This window comes from Sarcophilus harrisii, chromosome 3, assembly GCF_902635505.1.
Source record: "Sarcophilus harrisii chromosome 3, mSarHar1.11, whole genome shotgun sequence".
NCBI lineage: Eukaryota > Metazoa > Chordata > Mammalia > Dasyuromorphia > Dasyuridae > Sarcophilus > Sarcophilus harrisii.
In genome coordinates, this window is record NC_045428.1 from 235,184,783 (window position 1) to 235,203,323 (window position 18,541).

General features: G+C 33.4%; 1 protein-coding gene and 1 long non-coding RNA gene across 4 annotated transcripts in view; one reads left to right on the top strand and one right to left on the bottom strand.

The window, feature by feature from the left end:
* The window catches only part of PDE9A (phosphodiesterase 9A), a 149,692-nt gene that overhangs the window by 68,977 nt on the left and 62,174 nt on the right, over positions 1-18,541 (bottom strand). The window contains exon 1 of one of the 3 annotated variants that reach the window (XM_012544374.3): positions 5,667-5,821. The exons of the other annotated variants lie outside the window; for them this stretch is intronic. Coding sequence (XP_012399828.1) covers positions 5,667-5,709 — 43 coding nt within the window. The 5' untranslated portion in view covers positions 5,710-5,821. Of the gene's footprint in view, positions 1-5,666; positions 5,822-18,541 lie in introns of those variants that run through there. 3 annotated transcript variants of the gene reach the window in all.
* LOC116422328 overlaps positions 1-18,541 on the top strand; it is a 113,707-nt gene that overhangs the window by 28,344 nt on the left and 66,822 nt on the right. The window lies entirely within an intron of this gene.

Below are 18,541 nucleotides of genomic sequence, written 5' to 3' on the forward strand. Positions count from 1 at the left end.
GCTGCAAGAAAAACTTTACAACTTTGCCATCTACATTTATGTGCAGTCCACATTTAAGAAAAAGTTCAAAGTCAAAAAACAAGGTAGAAAAATGAGTGAGCAACAATAACAACAAAATTAACTATAAAAAAGCTACTTTAAAAGCTACTGGCTAGTAAGAAAGACTAGAAATAAGATCAATAGAAGAAAAGACTGAGAAAATGGCTACAAAGCCTCAAAGAAAAATACTAATTGGACACAAGTCCAGCAAAAATTCCTAGAAAAGTTAAAGAATGAGATTATATTGATAGAGGAAAAATTAGGAAAAGAAATGAGAGTTATGGAAGAAAATTATGAAAAAAGAATTAACAGCTTGGCAAAAAAAGACTAAAAAAATACTGAAGAAAATAGAACCTTAAAAAAATAGCCATATGGTAAAAGACACATAAAAATTCATTGAAGAAAAGAACCTTTTGAAAATTGGAATTGGTTAAATGGAAAAAGAACAAAATCTCACTGACGAAAATAATTGCCTAAAAATATGAAATGTGCAAGTGGAAGCTAATGGCTCCATGAGACATTAAGAAATGATAAACAAAGTCAAAAGAATGAAAAAATAATAAAAGAAAATGTGAAACATTTCATCAGAAAAATAATTGACCTGGAAACTACATCAAGAAATGTGATTTAAAGAATTATTGGCCATGATCAAAGAAAGAGCTTAGGTATCCTTTTATAAAAAAAAAAAAAAAATTATCAGGGAAAACTGCTCTGATCTCTTAGAGTCAGAAAATAAAATAGAAATTGAAAGAATTAACTGATAATCTTTTGAAAGAGATCCCAAAATGAAAACTTCCAGGAATATTTTAGTCAAATTCTAGAGCTGTTGGTCAAAGAAGAAATATTGTAAGCAGCGAGAAAGAAAAAACACAAGATTCAAAAGAAGCATAAAAAGCATAATTATAAAGAATTCAATAAAATTAAACTGTTTACATTTTTACATAGGGGGATGATACATGTAACTCTAAAGAACTTTTATATTTTTTGTTGTTTATAATTGGAAGGGGTCTAAATAGGTAGAGGATATGAATGTGAGTCAATTATATTGGGATTCTATTTTTAAAAAAAGAAAGGAAGAGAAAGAGATGCATTGAGAGAAAGAAAAAGGGAGAGATAAAATGGAGAAATGAACCAGAAAGAATTTTTATTTTGAAGGTAAAATAGGGGGAGGTGGTGGGCAATACTTGAACCTCACTCTTATTGGAATTGGTTCAAAGAGGAAAGAATATGTATCACACTCAATTTTGTACAGACATCTATTTTACACAACGAAGAAAACAAAACAGATTTTTGAGGGACAGGGATAAAAAGAAAAAGAAGAGAATAAAGGAAGAAAATATAATGGAGAGTTTTTTTTACCTTAAGGTACAAATGATCACTGAGGACAAGAAAACATACTTAATACAGTTAATCATAACTCTGCATGTGAATGGTATGAGCCCATTCAAAAAATGGAAGTAAATAGCAGACTGGATTGAAACCAGAATCCAACAATATGTTGTTTATGAGACACTCTTGAAACAGAAAGACACACAAAATTAAAACAAAGGTTTGGAACAGAACTTAATATGCTTTAGCTGAAGTTTAAAAAAAAAGATAGGGGTAGCATCCATGATCTCAGATGAAGCAAAAGCAAAAATAGACTTAATTAGAAGAGATAATTGGGGAAACAACATTATACTGAAAGGTACACTAGCCAATGGAAAAAAAAAATACATCAAGTTTAAGGCATCATTTCTCAGATATTTAAGGAACTGAGTCAAAGTATAATAAGTACTATTCCTCAATTGGTAAGTGGTTAAAAGCTATGAACAGGTAAGAAGTTTTCAGAAAAAATCAAGACTAGCTCTGGTCATATGAAAAGCAAATTAAAACAATTCTGAAATACCAACTCACCCCTATCAAAAAATGATAAATGCTGAAGTGGATGGGGGAAAATAGATACACTATAGTACCATTGCTAAGTTGTGAATGGGTCCAACTGTTCTAGAGAGCAATTTGGAACTATACCTAAAAGGTTATAAAAACTATCCATAACCTTTGACCCAGCAATACCACAAGTAGATTTCTATATCAAAATTTCAAAGAAAAAGGAAAAGGACCTATATGTACGAAAATACTTACAGCAGCTCTTTTTGAGGGATGCTCATCAAATGGGGAATGGCTGAACAAATAGTGGCATATTATTGTGATGAGGTACTATTGTGTTATGAGAAATGCCTGGAGGGATGTGTTATGAGAAATTTCAGAAAAATGTACAAAGAGAAGTGAGAAAAAATGAGAGACTGCCATGCATTGTAATAGCAATGTTATAATTCTGATTAACTGTGAAAGACTTGGCTACTCTGATCAATACAATGATCTAAGGCAGTTCAAAAAAATTCATAATAAAAAAACACTACGTAATTCCAGAGAGGGAACTGGTGATCTCTGAATTCAAATTGAAGCATAATTTTCTTACTTTATTTTTATTGCTTTTTTTGGGACAATATGGCTGATATATAAATGTGTTTTGTATGATTTAAATGGATAATTGATATTATTACTTGTCTTCTCAGTGGGTAGAGCAGGGATTGAGAGGAAGAGGAGAGAGAATTTGGAACTCAAAATTTAAAAAAGAAAAAATGTTAAAAAATAAATAAATAATAATTTTTAAAAGCCTATAGAGATCACCAAATTAAAACTGAGAGGAATAAAAAAGACATCTCCCCCCCAGTAAAAGGTATTTACAATCTCCTTCTGTAAGTCATTTAAAAGTTTGTTTTTTTTTTTTTAAAGAATGCTTCAAAGAAATATGGTGCTATTGATTTTGAAGTTAGCAGAGAAAAATGTTCAAATAACAACAAGTGTAACACACCCCCTTTGACAGTGACTAAGATTGTTAGAGTAGACATTGGCGTTGGATGATTCCAGTTCAGTATGGAAATCTCCAGTGTATCCTGACTCAAAGACTAAAGGGATTGTGATCTCGTCTGAAACAGCAGTATCCCAAAAGCTTCAATGCCACCCCCCCAAAAAAATGGAAAAATAGAGAGTACAACCATGGTGGATGGAAGACTTCAAACCCATGAGAAATGAAAATCATAGACTTAGTGCTAGAAACTCCTCATTATAGATGAGACAAGTGAGGCCAGAGAAGTTAAATATCTTTTCTGGCATTACACAGCTGACAGAGAAAGATTTTGGATCCAGGTTCTCTGAGTCCAAATATATTACCACAGTTTCTACTAGACAATATTCCCTTTAGCAGAGGATGCTGTGACTTTACTATTAGCACTATGTGATTAGAAATGGGGAAAACCAGGCAGAATAATGCAGAGGCTGTGTTTGAGCTATGGAAAGTTCTGCTTAAGTCTACATTTCCATTCTTTGTCTCTTTCCCCTACCTTTTCATTTTCTTTCTAAGGAGAGATGAATCTGCTTTACGAATCCCTGTTCATTAAAGTCTATTTGCTTTCCATTTTACCTCTTGATCAAAAGAAAGTGATTTTCTCTAAGACCACAAGGTCTTACTTTATCCCTCTTATGACATTCAAGTGGGAAAATTTAAGCATATAATCTAAAGGACATTGATGTTTTTTTTTACCTTAAAGTACAAATGATCAGTGAGGACAAGAAAACAACTTTGAAATAATTGATTACTAATTGTTCTTCATGTCAAGGATATTATTTAGGTACTATATGGGTCCAGAAACTGAATTTCCTTATTCAATTTGTTGAATAAAAAAAAAAAAAAACTAGGCAGAAATAAAATTTGCTGAAATTATGGATAGGGCCTGGAGGCAGGAAGACCCAAATTCAAATCTAGTCTCAGACACTAATTGTGTGACTGGGCAAATCATTTAATCCTGTTTGCTTCAGTCTCCTCATTTGTATAATGATCTAGAGAAGGAAATGACAAACCTCTCTGATATCTTTGTCAAGAAAAGTCCACATGGGAACAAGATTGAAACATCTGAACAATAATAACAACAATGTTATGGAAATATTATTGTTTGGCAAACCTGACTAGGTGACTATTAGGATTATCAATGCCCCTAATATTTCTTGCTTGGCAGAAGTCAGTTTACTTTTGGGAAAATTCCAGAGAGAAACTGAGCAGAATTTAGTCCCATGTTAGCTCAATTTCAGGAAACTATTGGGAAATCAAAAAATTGTATGCTATATTGGAGATACCATTTTACTGTTGGGTAGAATAATATCTGTTCTCCTTATCTTTAAATTTGTTCTCAGAAAACAAACCAGAATGGATATGGAATCAAGTCAACATCTAGACTGAGAATAATCTAAGATTTGTTTGAATTAGATCATAATCCCAGCATCTATCCTGAAGTGCTTCAAATATGATCTGGCCCTGGGGCGAGGGAAGCAGATGGACACTGATTCTCCTGCTGTTTTGTCAGCTTTCTTTTGCTAGCAATTAGGTCATAACAAAATTGTTCTCTTACCACCATACCATTTGCACATAGTTAAATTTATTTTTTGTTAATATCTGATTTTCTAGTTTGCAAGAAAAGAGAAAATAATGGAAAATGATTTAAAATAATTTATCATAGAACCATGGATATCACAGATCAAAAATTTAAACCTCTGTCTTCTAACACCAAATCCAGTTTACCAATAGATTCTTTTTCATAGAATTGGAGGAATAGATGCTTCTAGAAACTTTTAAAATCCATTTAAATCTAGATGACTGCTAGGTCTATATAACATAAATTAAATAACTATAATTAGTTTATTTGATTACACCAGGCAGATAAATTATGTTGCTGACCCTGGAACTCTGGTTTGATTAATTAGTTTATCAATTTATTTCTAAATAATTTTAATTTGTAATTAAAAAAATAAAATGTATGTCTCAGATACAAAAAAAATTAGATAGTATGATGTTATATAGTGGAAAGGGCACAAGATTTGAAGTCAGAGAGTCTGGGTTCAAATTATGGATCTATCATTTATTATGTGTGACCCTGTGCAAATAACTTCTGCTCTAGTTTCCTCTTCTGTAGAATGAGATGTTAGGCTCAATGACCTCTAAATTCCCTCTCAGTTCTGCAAAGCAACATGGACCTTGAATTCAAAGCATATAAATTTAGGTGAGTAATTAAAAGCATAATTTTAAAATCTAGCTGTTTTTTACACTGAATACTATTATACAAACCTGACTTATATGAGTATTGCATATGATTTTAAGATGTTTCACTTTTTCAATAAAAATAAACGACTATATTGTAAGCATTTCCGAATGGCTTAAGGCTACTACATTTTTTAAAAAATAAATTTCCTTATCATAAGGCTGTACTAGAGACAATGAGCCATGTCAGTCCATATTTCCTCAACATCTGATTTATCCAACTGGAAGATCTCAATGTCACCCCTACCATCATACCCACAACAAACAAACAATCAAACAAAATATATATTTTTTTAAAGTCCTTAAAGCCTAAGAGTTAATTTGTTCCCTTTGTCATTTTCTGACCCCAGATTTCCCAAACATGAGAAAACAGAAGTTCCGCAAAAGGGAACAGGAAGAGTTTTCACTTGTACAATAGGAAAGAGTCGATACAAAGGCAACCTAAGCAAGACTTGTTATTTTAGACTTTTAGGAGAACTCTAATTCCACTTACCATTCCCAGCACATTGGATACCATGAAATCTGGTGCTAAGCATGAGCACAGAGCCTTTTCTGTTTCTGTTTATTTTGTTGTTTCTCCATCACGATGATGGTGGTTACAGGAAGAGGAGTAGGTCTCATTGTTCATATGTGCAGCTGAAACTCTGTTCTACTTTCACTCTGTCCCTATCCTACAACCAATCAAAACACTCTAAAAGTATCAGTACATTTTAATACAAGGAATGACCATTGGTAGTTTATTCTTTATAGATGTAATAAAAATAAAATTAAAAATGAAGATATATGAAGATATGCGTCTTTACAACTCCAGAATGTTGTAAAATTATATGGTTAGAAATGACTTATGACTATTCTCTTAAAGAGACAAAGGCCCATTTTTTCAAATAGTCTGTTTAAATAGGAAAGCATAGATGAAACAAATGAAAAGGAAGAAAATGAAAGAATATTTTTGAATTCTGATGTCCTTATCAATGCTTAAATTTGTTTATGTTTTCAATTTAATCTATTTTGTGTTCAACCGGTTTAGGCTTTCAGTTTAACCTATAAATAGGTTTACCCATAGGTTTATAACCTATAAAATAGGTATAAATAGGTATAAATAAGTTAGTATAACTTATTTGTGATTTCAGGAGCAAAATGTGAAGGAAAATATTAACAGCCAATACTAATTATGGGGTCATTCTAAAATTCACAGAAGCTTCAATTATGTTTTGGAATAAGTCTTCTCTGTTTTTGAGGAATTGCTTTTTTCCCTCTCTATTTTTAATTTGGCTTGAAATATTTACTTATGATTTTTCCTCTCTACCTGGATCCTTTACTCTGATATTCTTATAGATTCTTTCTTGGTGCATGATCTGAAGCTCTTAATTTCTATGACCTCTCGATTTACAATTCCTCTATTACTTTCTGAGTGGGAAGTAGGAAATTGTTGTAGAGTAAGAGGAAGAGAAGAGACTCAAAACTGAAGAAATTGTTACTTCTGTGTACTTCCACCTCTGCCTTGGCTAACTGCCTTTCTCCTTTCTAGTTCAGGACTGTGCCTTGCTGCACTGTCTCAGAATGGTGTTACACCCAGATATGGCAGGGTAAAGCTATTCTTTCTTATAGAAAAATAACAGCAACATACTTTCAAAGTTACGCCTCTAGAAATCTTTAAAAATCTTCTTTGTCTATGATGGAGTTTGAGGGAAGAATTAGGCACAAAGTTTTATAGTAATTGTCTTCATATAATTTTAGATAAAAGTGCAACAGGGACTATATTAGAAAATAAAGATAGTCTGTATCCTTGTATGTATTCTATCAACTAAGTATGCCTGTAGTGAAGCCTGTAGTGAAATCCAATTCTTGTTTTTAGGCTTATGAGAAAAATTTTGCTGTATCAGTCTTTTGCATTTTTCAGAAGAATTATAAGACTAAAATACAAAGTGATATCACATTCCTAGAACTGTTGTGAAGATTTAATCTATATCTAAATATCTATCTATATGTATATGTATCTATTTATATCTATCTATCTATTTATCTATCTATAGTATGAGCATCCTAGGCAGCATTTCGGGTGCTAATATAATGATAGTTGCTCATGGCAAGGTGTGACTTAACCTTATACCAGAAAAGGAGTATAGTTTATGGTTTTTCTCAGCAGTTGGCATGTCACAAACTTATTGTTTGAGATTATTAGATTTATAATTTATAGCTCCAGAATCCCTATCTCTGTTAGTCTGAGAAATTTCTAGTTCTCTTTCAACACTAGATGTTGACAATATACAGGCAATGAACTCTTCTGTAGCCATAGAACAGTAAAGTAAAATTGCAAAGAAACTATCAAACTTTCTATTCCAGAGCACTTTGCCCAGTAGTCTCAAAATCACTTTCCAATGACTTACTTTTTTGAAGTACCCTGAGGGACATTCCTATACCACTTGCTACTACAACTCACCAAAGTGATTAAAAAGAGAGTTTTGCTACTGGTAATGTCCTGGGGTATAGCCTTATATAAATGTTGGTAGGCACAAGTACAGAAAGTAGTGTTGGGGATTCAGAAGTATCTCTACCATCTTATTAATTACAAAGATTTTTGGAAACTATTCTTACTACAGTTTTATCTGTGCTCTCCACATGCTGGTTGCTGATGGGTTGCTCTGGCTGCTAGTCTGATCCAATTCTTCTATGCTTCCAAATCTTCCTCCTCTTTTCAGATAAAAGTTCAGATCCCATTCAGTGTGCTGTCAGCTTTCTGCCAGAATGGCTGATAGGAAGTTTCTTTTGGGCTAAGGACATACCTTCCACTTGATCTGAGAACCTTAATTCCCTAGAGTTAGTTAAAACTACTGAGTCTCAGTTAGCAGTGAACAAATGTCTCTATCGTATGCATGGTAAAGGGGGAAAAAAAGAGGGAAGTTCCCTGAAGCTTCAAAGTAACATGGGAGGAGGAGGAGGTGAGCAAGTTTCTCAGCTTTGTCACAGCTCTGTCCTTTTTTAGCAGCTTCCTGCTCACCAGGATTCTCTCCCCACCCACTTCCCTAGGAGGAAAAGATGACCTACTCCAAGGTCTGATTTTCCTTATATAAGGAAATTTGTGTAACTTATTTGTTACACAAATATTCTCAAAGGGCAGAGACAAAGCTAGGAATCAAAGTTCTCAAAACTTTAATCCTTTAACTAAGACTAATTGATGACATTAATTAGTAGCAATTAGTAGTAGAGCTAAATTTTATTCTTATCTTCTAAATAGAATTACATATGATATTAAATGATAGAAAATATCAAAAAGGAATAAATATGAAACATTTTATGTAAAATGCATACTTAACTTGAATGTTAATCTATGTGATAATTTATACTTCTATGTGATGAAACTAGTTTTTTGTGATTAAGTTAGATAATAAAAAAAGTAGAAATTGAATGGGATAAAATATGATCTTTCAGCAATCGAGTTATTAATATTGTATTGAATATTTTTCATGCAGGCTTATGATTTTTATTAATGTAGGGAATTCCTCGTGTGGTAACTCCTCAATCCATTTAAATTCTTACTGCTATCTAAGGCATTGAATTTAGGTGACTTTTTCCATGGCAACAGAGCTATAAACAGGACTTGAATTAAAATCTTTTTAAAAATAAATTTTAAATGATATATTTTGCTTTTGCATTGCTTACATTTCCTTTTAAATAGCTTGTCATTTTTATTTTTCAGTGAACACATATTTTAAATTAATCTCTCCCTTGCCTTTTCCCCTGTCTCTTGCCAAGCAAATTAAGAACAAAACAAAACAAAAGTCACAAATGTGAAGCTAGACTTTGGCAAAACAAATCCCCTATTAGCCAAGTACAGAAACATCTTTCTCTGCATTTAAATTCATCATTCCTTTATCAGAGAGTGGGTGGCATATTTCATTTTAATTCTTTTGGACTTATGTTCCATCCTTGTGTTCAGAGTTTTAAAGAGTTTCAAAGTTGTTTTTCCCCATAATATTCTATTTCTGCTCATTGTACTCTTCATCATTTATAAAGATATTTTGAAGTTGTCTATTTATTATGGCACTGAAATCAATATTTATTGTGGCACTGAACTATTCCATCACAAACTGTACTTCAATTTGTTTAATCATTCCCTAACAGGACATCTGATCTCATGTCTTCCTAAGATTAGTCTGTTCTTCACAATATCTTATTGCCTTTCAATTAACTGCATTAAAATATAATGATAATAACCCCCCTCAAAAATTCAACATGTAATGTGTGTGGTAGTGGTGGGGGAGAATGTCAAAATAGGGTCATAAGGGTGAGGGTGATACATTATGGGGATACAAAATGGCCCAAAGACCATTATAGCAGCTGTGAAGACCTGGCAAGAATGCTGAAACTGGAAAACGGACTGCTGTTATTCTACTAATTGGAATATTACACTTGTTTATGTGACACAATTATTTCTAAAAATCATATAGTCGACATAGCAGAGGAATATTGACTAACCCTACTAGAAATCATTGCAATGATTAGCTCAACATGAAAGATAACAAAGTAAGTTGTTCCTTTCCATGTTCTGGTACCACTAGACAGATATGCACATTAGATCAAATCAGAAATACCAGTACTCATCTGGTACAAATACTTCAGTGAAGATGACATTGACCATTAAAAAGGATGAATCATAAATGTAAATGAAATGAATGAATATTTTTATTGTGCATAAGTAATATATCATAACAAAATTGGGAATATATTAACAATTATAAGTAAGGGTTGTATGTTATTCTTTTTTTAATGGAACTTTCAGTTCCAAGGCACACAATAATGTATTGCTGACTAGTATTGGGCAATAGTAAGAAATATCTTCTTCCCTAAAGCTAGATTAGATAAGAAATGAAATTGAGAAGCTATTAAAATCTGAAAGGGAAAAGATGGAAAGCCTGAGGCCTGAGGTCACTGAAAATATACAAACTCCAGAAATTATATTTAATAATGAAAAGTATATAAAGAAGACAATATCAATGTGAAATAATTTTCAATGTAAGATGGGCATATTAAATTGGAACACCAAAAAGCTCCTTTTGAATTTGACAGGATGAATCTGATTATAAAGCTGGCATTTGCTACATTCATCCTGAATACTTGACAGAAATTATAAAATTATTTCAATACTTAGACATAGCAATACAATGCCATACTAAGAATGATAAGGGGAAAGGTGGAACTATTGAGGAATATTTCATCAAATACCAAAATGGGAGAAGTAAATGAAGGAAAAAGCAAGTATGAAACACTTATTATTTGCTAGGCACTGTGATAAGAACAGGAAAGTGCAAATGCATGTAAAGTAAGACAAACAAGGGCTTATATTAAAATGGGGAAGATAACCCATAAAGAGGAACTAGAAATTACAAAGGATAAGCTTGTTTGCCATAGCATGGTATAGGATTGGTCAGAAAGTGGTGAGGTGTCTTGGTTTTAGGGAAATTAAGGTGAAAACCTGCCTGTTTTAACCCAGGGTATCTAAGGCAGAGTCTAAGCTCCATTGGGAGGGGGATGAAGAAGATGGCTAGTTTGTACATGATATGCTTTGGAAATGTCCAGAAAGTGATGTAATGACTTAGTTATAGTCCAGATAATGTGAGAACTCGCCTATCAGAGCCCAATATTCCAAGGACAGAATCCAGGTCCAAGTAGTAGAGGAGTGAAGAGGATGGTTAGAAGATCCTCAAAAAAGTAATGGAATATTATATCATTATCTGGCTGATACATGCAGCAGAAAACTTGAACACCTGCTTCCTCAATTAGTCAATCAATCCCTTAACTAGCATTTATTAAGTACCTACTGCAAGCCATGGACTACGTTAAGCACTGAGAAAATGAAAGGCAAAGAAAAATTAAAGGCAATAAAAAGAAACATGCTAAAGGAATATAGAAAACAAAAAGGTGTCAGAAATTCTAGATTTCTTTAACAATCGAAAACAAAAATAAAAAAGATTAAGGAAATACAAAGAGACAAAGCAGTAGGAAGAACAAAATAAACAATTCAATACCATATAAAAACTTTGCTACAGAGGTTTGAAAGGTAAAGAAATCAAAGTAAAGAGAAACTAGGAAAGAGGATGCAGAAAATGTCTGGTCATCTATTTGGTCACAAGAATTCCAACACAATATAAATACAAACTGAGTTTAACATGAAAAAGAAAGTTTTTATTTTATTATTATTATGAAGGGCAGAACAGTTATAACAAGGTCTCACATTCAAGTTTCTTTGCAAAACTGGAAAGCAACAGAACTAAATTCCATGATTGTTGGCTCAGAGATTTCACATTGACAAATACATTATTAAGTCACTTTACTAGCTTCCTCCTCAGATGCATGTGAGTTTTCCACCTTTCTTAGTTTGCACATAGTAAATGTTTAATAATCCTTTTCTTTCATTCATTCTTAATCAAAGATATGATCAAAGCAGAACATCAGTGATCACTATAACTATAGAGCAGTTACATGTTTATGTATTTAAATAATGAAAAAAATTTATTCCTAAGAATATTTTACAAACACTTAAATAAAACAATATATTGTCTGACAAGAGAAAATGCACCCCAAAGTTTCATGAGTATAAAGAAAAATAATATCTATTAATTAATTATGGGCCAAGTAAACTGAAAGTACCCTAACATTTCTTTATTGATTATTAGAACGCCTTTTACTCAATTTCTGCATTCACAATGTACTCCAAATATAGAAACTATCTATAAATATACTATGGCATTTGCATATATATTCAACAAAATGAATATGCTATATATAATATTTGTATGTAGTTCTTATTATATGAAAATATAATATTTGTTCATTATAAATATATAATAAAAATGCTATTGCATGTGATGTCTACATGATAAATTGGTTTCTATTAAAACATGCTGCCACCAAAATGTGAAAAATATTTGATATTAAATATGGCATTCCTCAAGAAAAGATCATCATGATTCTTTCCAGCCCTGAATTTCTAGCTCTGATATTCCTGAATAGAAATGTGTAATAATAAAGATAGTAAGAAGTTCAATTGAACACAGCATCCCTATTTGTCATGTTGTTGGGTTTGTCATCCAAAGCCTCAGGCCCATTTGGAGTTTCTAAAGGCCAATAAAGGCTCAAGGACAGTTTTAAAAATCTTAAGTCTGTATGGTAGAGGAATTATATTCTATATCCCTTGACCTCCTGAAAAAAAAATTTTTTTAATAACTTATTTAGCTTTAAGATTGTAACTGGACAATTCTGATTTCAGGAATGCAAGAAACATGGCATAAGCACTATTGGAGGAGGAAAAAAAAGACTAAAACAGAGCAAAGAATGCAGTAGCCATTTGAAGGGGTGACTCAATAGGGGAGAAAAAATATTAGCAACTCTAGTTTCTCTACTTCAAAAGGATTGAGTCATGGATCTAAAAATTCTAGTTCATGTGGTGGATGATGTCAGACATCTATAGTTCAGAGTAGTATAAAAAGGGGATCATGAGCAGGAGTAGGACCAGAGCCATAGCAGATAAAGTAACTTATATAGTTATTTACCTTTGTTATAGGTCAGAATCATTTATAGTTGGGGAGCTAGGAAGTCATTACTTTCTTGTATGTATCTTGTTTCAGTGATAGGTCAATACCAATAATTACTCTGTACCACTACTCACTTTATCTTCTCTGATCCACCATTGTGACTTCACCTTCTCCTTAAACTCTTGAGTACACAATGAAATTTTGCAAATATAGTATCACTGATGTGCTGGCTCTTCTTTGATTCAGGGTGCTGTGCTCTATTCCTGAGATCAGAACCACCCACATAGCTACAATTTGTTCTGGAACTTGTTCCAGGCACAGTATCAGCTAAGACCATTGCTCACATCCATTTTTCTTTACCCTGGATATGTGAATATACAGAACTGGTTAGTGGTTGACAGAATTGTCAAATGATATCTATTTCTTCACCTAGTGCTGGCTCAGGGATCCCTTGAGATCTCTTTCTGTCCAAGTACTTCCTTCCCTAGTATGCTGGCATGACCCACTTTCCCAGCCATTCCATTCTTGTACTTCTGACTGGATCCTATTTCCAATATTCACAGCTCTCTGTCTTCTCTTGAAATTATTGTGAACTGCATAAATGACTCACTATGATTTTTTTTAACTTTCCCAATCATAATTCAGTCTGCTGTGTTCTCTAGACTTTTGTCAATGATATAGGGGGCAAGGAATTGCCAAACAAGATTCTAAAGCTTCCTCTCATTCTGCTACCTTGATTTTGCCTCTTTGTATTATTAGGAAAACAGTTTTGAGCTTGTGGATCTCCTAAAAAGGATTTCAGTAACTACCATAAATCTTTGTATCATAACTTTGAGAACTACTGGTTTATAGAATTTTTGCTAACTTAGATATTACATAGTAAACCTGTTTTCCAACACTTGAGAAAGATCTTGAACATAGTAAAATACTAAGGCAAGCACATTTCACATTTCTGGAATCTACATTTCAGTGTATAGAGGCCAGGTGTCTTTGTAAATTGTGTGAACTGTAGCTTTCAAAAGATATCAGAGAGAGGAACAATAAGATATGGAGAATAGAACAGAGTACTATTGAAAGGATTGTGAAGAGAAAACTTATGTAGAATCTATCAAATCTTGTGAAATCGGGAATAGAAAGAAGTATGAAAGAATGCAAGAAGGATTACCATTGGGAGACCAAATTTGCAAATACCTCAAATGGGTTAAGAAAACAAGTCAATATTATTATTATTCAATTGTTTCAGTCATATCTAAATCTTCATGACCTCATTTTGGGTTTTATTGGTAAAGATGCTGGAATGTTTTGCCATTTTTGTTTCCAGCTCATTTTACAGATGAGAACACTGAGGCAAACGTGATTAAGTGACTTGCCCAGTGTCACAGAGTTAGTAAGTATCTGAAGTTGGATTTGAGCTTAGAAAGACAAGTCTTATTGACTCCAGGGCAAGTAGTCTACTTACTGCACAACCTAGCAAAAAAAAAAAAAAAAAAAAAAAAAAAAAAAAAAAAAAAAAAAAAAAAAAAAAAAAAAAAAAAAAAAAAAAAAAAAAAAAAAAAAACCCAGGCAGAAAAAACCCTCAACCCCACAAACAAACAACTCCTTGAGATGCCATTTGGGATTTTCTTAGCAAAGAACTGAAGTGGTTTGCTATTTGCTTTTCCATTTCATTTTGTAGATGAAGAAACTGAGACAAATAGGGTTAAATGACTTGCCTAATGTCACTTAGTTAGTGTCTGAGACGGGATTTGAACTTAGGTCTTCTTGACTTCACACTAGGAACTTTATCCACTGTGGCACCTAGCTCAAGGCAAAAATTTGCAAGAAAAATTTTTGAAGTATAACCAGTATTTAAAGGAGTATACCAGAAGTCCATTCCTTTGGATAAGTAGGGGGAAAAAATGAACTGAGACCTTTACAAATGGTAAACTGGGTGGGGAGTGGAGGGAAGAGAGAGCAAGAGTGAGAGAAAGAAAGAGATAAAAAGACAGAGAGAAACAGAGCCAGAGAGACAAAAAGAGAGAGACAGAAACAGAGAGAAAGAACAAATATCTCTGGCAAGGTGAGAGCAGCTACTTTCAGGCAACTTTCATGTCAGAATTGAACTCTAAGAGTAACCTATTCCTGTCTATTTATCATATTAGAAAATTCTTGAGAACAACAAGCTTTGATTAAATTTTTGTTTACTTTGATCATCTATGTGGTTTGTGCAGAGGCATAAAAAAGGGCACAGTTAAGTAGTGACAATGAAATTTTTTAAAAAAAAATTATAAGCTTTTCATACTCTAAAGTGAATTCAGGGAAGCCTGACTTGGAAGTTTTTCCAATATCAGAAGAATGGAAGAAATGATTAAGGCAGAGGTGTAGTAAGTAGAAAGGAGTGTTCTAATTTCATAAGAACCTTCTGTCCAGTGAGAGAAGTAGGTGTCATTGAACTTGGTCTCTTAACTCCCAAATCCCTATAGTAGAAAGGAAAGCCCTTATGCAGTCATCTTGTTTTACAGTGACACCTGATGGTTGTACCTAGAATGATCATTTCCTCTTCAATTTCTCACAGAATTCTCTCTTCCTTCAATCACCAATTTTTAAAACGAAGCTTTTCCCAGTTTCTCCAACTTCTCCAGTGCCCACCGTATCTAACTTCTTTGTATTTAAATATATATTTGTATTTTTTGTTTTCATACTTATATATATGCTTGATATGTCCCACATTAAAGAATATGTTATTGATCCTTTGCTTTTGAAGAGATTCAATATTAAATTCCCCAAAGGAAGGGATAGTTTTCATTCTTTGTAACTGTATCCTTTGCACAGTGCCTAACATCTAGTCAGTGATTAACAAATACTTGTAATTGTTGATTGACTGTATCTTCTCATTGAATGTAATCTTCTTTGGAGAAGGACTTTTTAACTTTGTATCCTGAGGATTTGATACAGTGCTTTGAGCATAGTATGTGTTTAATAAAAGTTTTGTGAATTGAATTAAATTATATTTTGTGAAACATAAAGATAGACTTTTAAACAAAATAGAATTTTACAAATAGCAAGTGTGCAGTTATTCCCATAGAGAAAAATGGCAAACAGATTTAATATAAAATGGATTTTTTGACATATACTGGGATTTGACTCATAATATATATATATATACATATATGTATATGTATTCATTGATATATGCCTTTCTATGAATATGTGTGTGTATGTGTGAGTGTGTGTGTGTAAAATGTATTTGTGTGTTCTAAACATTGCCTTTACAAATAGTAATTCATTTGATCCACACTACAACCCTGGGAGGTAGGTAATATTATTATCCCATTTTTATAAATGAGGGACCTGAGACAGACAGAGATTTGTCTATGGTTCAATTTGAACTCTCTGACTCCAGATCCAGATACTCACTCCTCTCTAGTTTTTCATAACATGAGACTCTTTCCTCGCTCTCCTATCAGATTTACTGCTCCTTTTATGTTTTCTCATCCATGTTATACCCAGTAATTATAGATTTCTCTCAAGAGATAACAAGTAGGAAGTAGATGTTATGGAAAGAATTATTAAAGGACTAACCTAACTTCTAAATCTTGTTTTCTCCTATCTTGATGACATTACTTAAAAAAAAAAATATTTCTATAACTCCACTCATACAACTGCAATCCCAGTTTGGGACCTAATCACTTCACTCAGTTTTGAAACAAGTTTCTTTGCACCTCTTCATTATTCACTGAAGGAATTGAAAATGATGAGGTTCAGCGCCCCTTGATTTCCAGTCAGGAAACCAAAAATGATGAGATTTGGCACAGGGCAAAGAGTTGTGGGAACCCCTGGTTGGAGCAGGTCCTTTGTAAATGAATTTATAAATCCGAAAAGTTAGACTGGCAAAAGAAGTTTATTGGCACTGGGAAGTCAGGTTTTGCAGGCTAACTTCCTTAGTGGCAAGGTCCCAACAGAGAAGTAAAGGTCTAGCAGAGAAGTACTGGCAAAGAGAGAGATAAAGTCCCTAGGAGAGAAATCCTGACAGAGAGGTAAAGAGAAGTATAGTCCTATTAGGGAAATGTGTGAGAGAGACAAAGAGAGGTTAACACTGAAAAGAGAATGTCTTTTCAGTGGGCAGAGAGTCCCTCCCATGCAGCTATGCCAAGTGAGGTTCCTTGGCCTGGCATGATTCCTGTTTTGGCCCTCTGCAAGGAATTGAGCCCAGTTGCCTCTTTTTATAATTGAAACTTTGGCTGGAGGCTGGGGAACTTTGAGTTGAAATTGGAATAGAGATTCTTCGAATTAAATGAGAAGGCCTAGACTAATCTTCAACTCAATAGATGAAATAATCAGTAATGGGTGTTATCAATGGGGATGTGCTAGTCTAACAGAATGAAACTACTTGTCTTGATTCCCTGAGGCAAGTCTTTTGCAAAGAGAAGGGTTCAAGGAGACTTTCTCCTTCAAGAGTTTTGATCTCATGGCCCCCTTAAGTTAGAGAGAGAGAGAGAGAGAGAGAGAGAGAGAGAGAGAGAGAGAGAGAGTGTTTTGTTGCTCCCCTCATCAGAAGTCTTGTAGAGGAGTTGTAGAGTTTTGTTTATGGTAGTTCAGTTCTGTTCCTTGAGCTTTTCTTCACCAGTCTTTATATGATCCTTACATTTTTATTGCCTTTCAGGATAGTTTACCTCTCAGACCTGTGGAAGGGGAAGGTCTTTATGACCAAAGCAGAACTAGAGATCATTACTGATCACAAAATAGAAAATTTCGATTATACCAAACTGAAAAGTTTTTGTACAAACAAAACTAATGCAGACAAGATTAGAAGGGAAGCAATAAACTGGGAAAATATTTTTACAGTCAAAGGTTCTGATAAAGGCCTCATTTCCAAAATATATAGAGAATTAACTCTAATTTAGAAAAAATCAAGCCATTCTCCAATTGAAAAATGGTCAAAGGATATGAACAGACAATTCTCAGATGAAGAAATTGAAACTATTTCTAGTCATATGAAAAGATGCTCCAAGTCATTATTAATCAGAGAAATGCAAATTAAGACAACTCTAAGATACCACTACACACCTGTCAGATTGGCTAAGATGACAGGAAAAAATAATGATGATTGTTGGAGGGGATGTGGGAAAACTGGGACATTGATGCATTGTTGGTGGAGTTGTGAACGAATCCAACCATTTTGGAGAGTAGTTTGGAACTATGCTCAAAAAGTTATCAAACTGTGCATACCCTTTGATCCAGCAGTGTTACTACTGGGATTATATCCCAAAGAGATTATAAAGAAGGGAAAGGGACCTGTATGTGCACGAATGTTTGTGGCAGCCCTTTTTGTAGTGGCTAGAAACTGGAAACTGAATGGATGTCCATCAGTTGGAGAATGGCTGAATAAATTGTGGTATATGAAAATTATGGAATATTACTGTTCTGTAAGAAATGACCAACAGGATGATTTCAGAAAGGCCTGGAGAGACTTACACGAACTGATGCTGAGTGAAATGAGCAGGACCAGGAGATCATTATATACTTCAACAACAATACTATATGATGACCAGTTCTGATGGACCAGGCCATCCTCAGCAACGAGATCAACCAAATCATTTCTAATGGAGCAGTAATGAACTGAACTAGCTATACCCAGAAAAAGAACTCTGGGAGATGACTAAAAACCATTACATTGAATTCCCAATCCCTATATTTATGCACACCTGCATTTTTGATTTCCTTCACAAGCTAATTGTACAATATTTCAGAGTCTGATTCTTTTTGTACAGCAAAATAACGTTTTGGTCATGTATACTTATTGTGTATCTAATTTATATTTTAATATTTAACATCTACTGGTCATCCTGCCATTTAG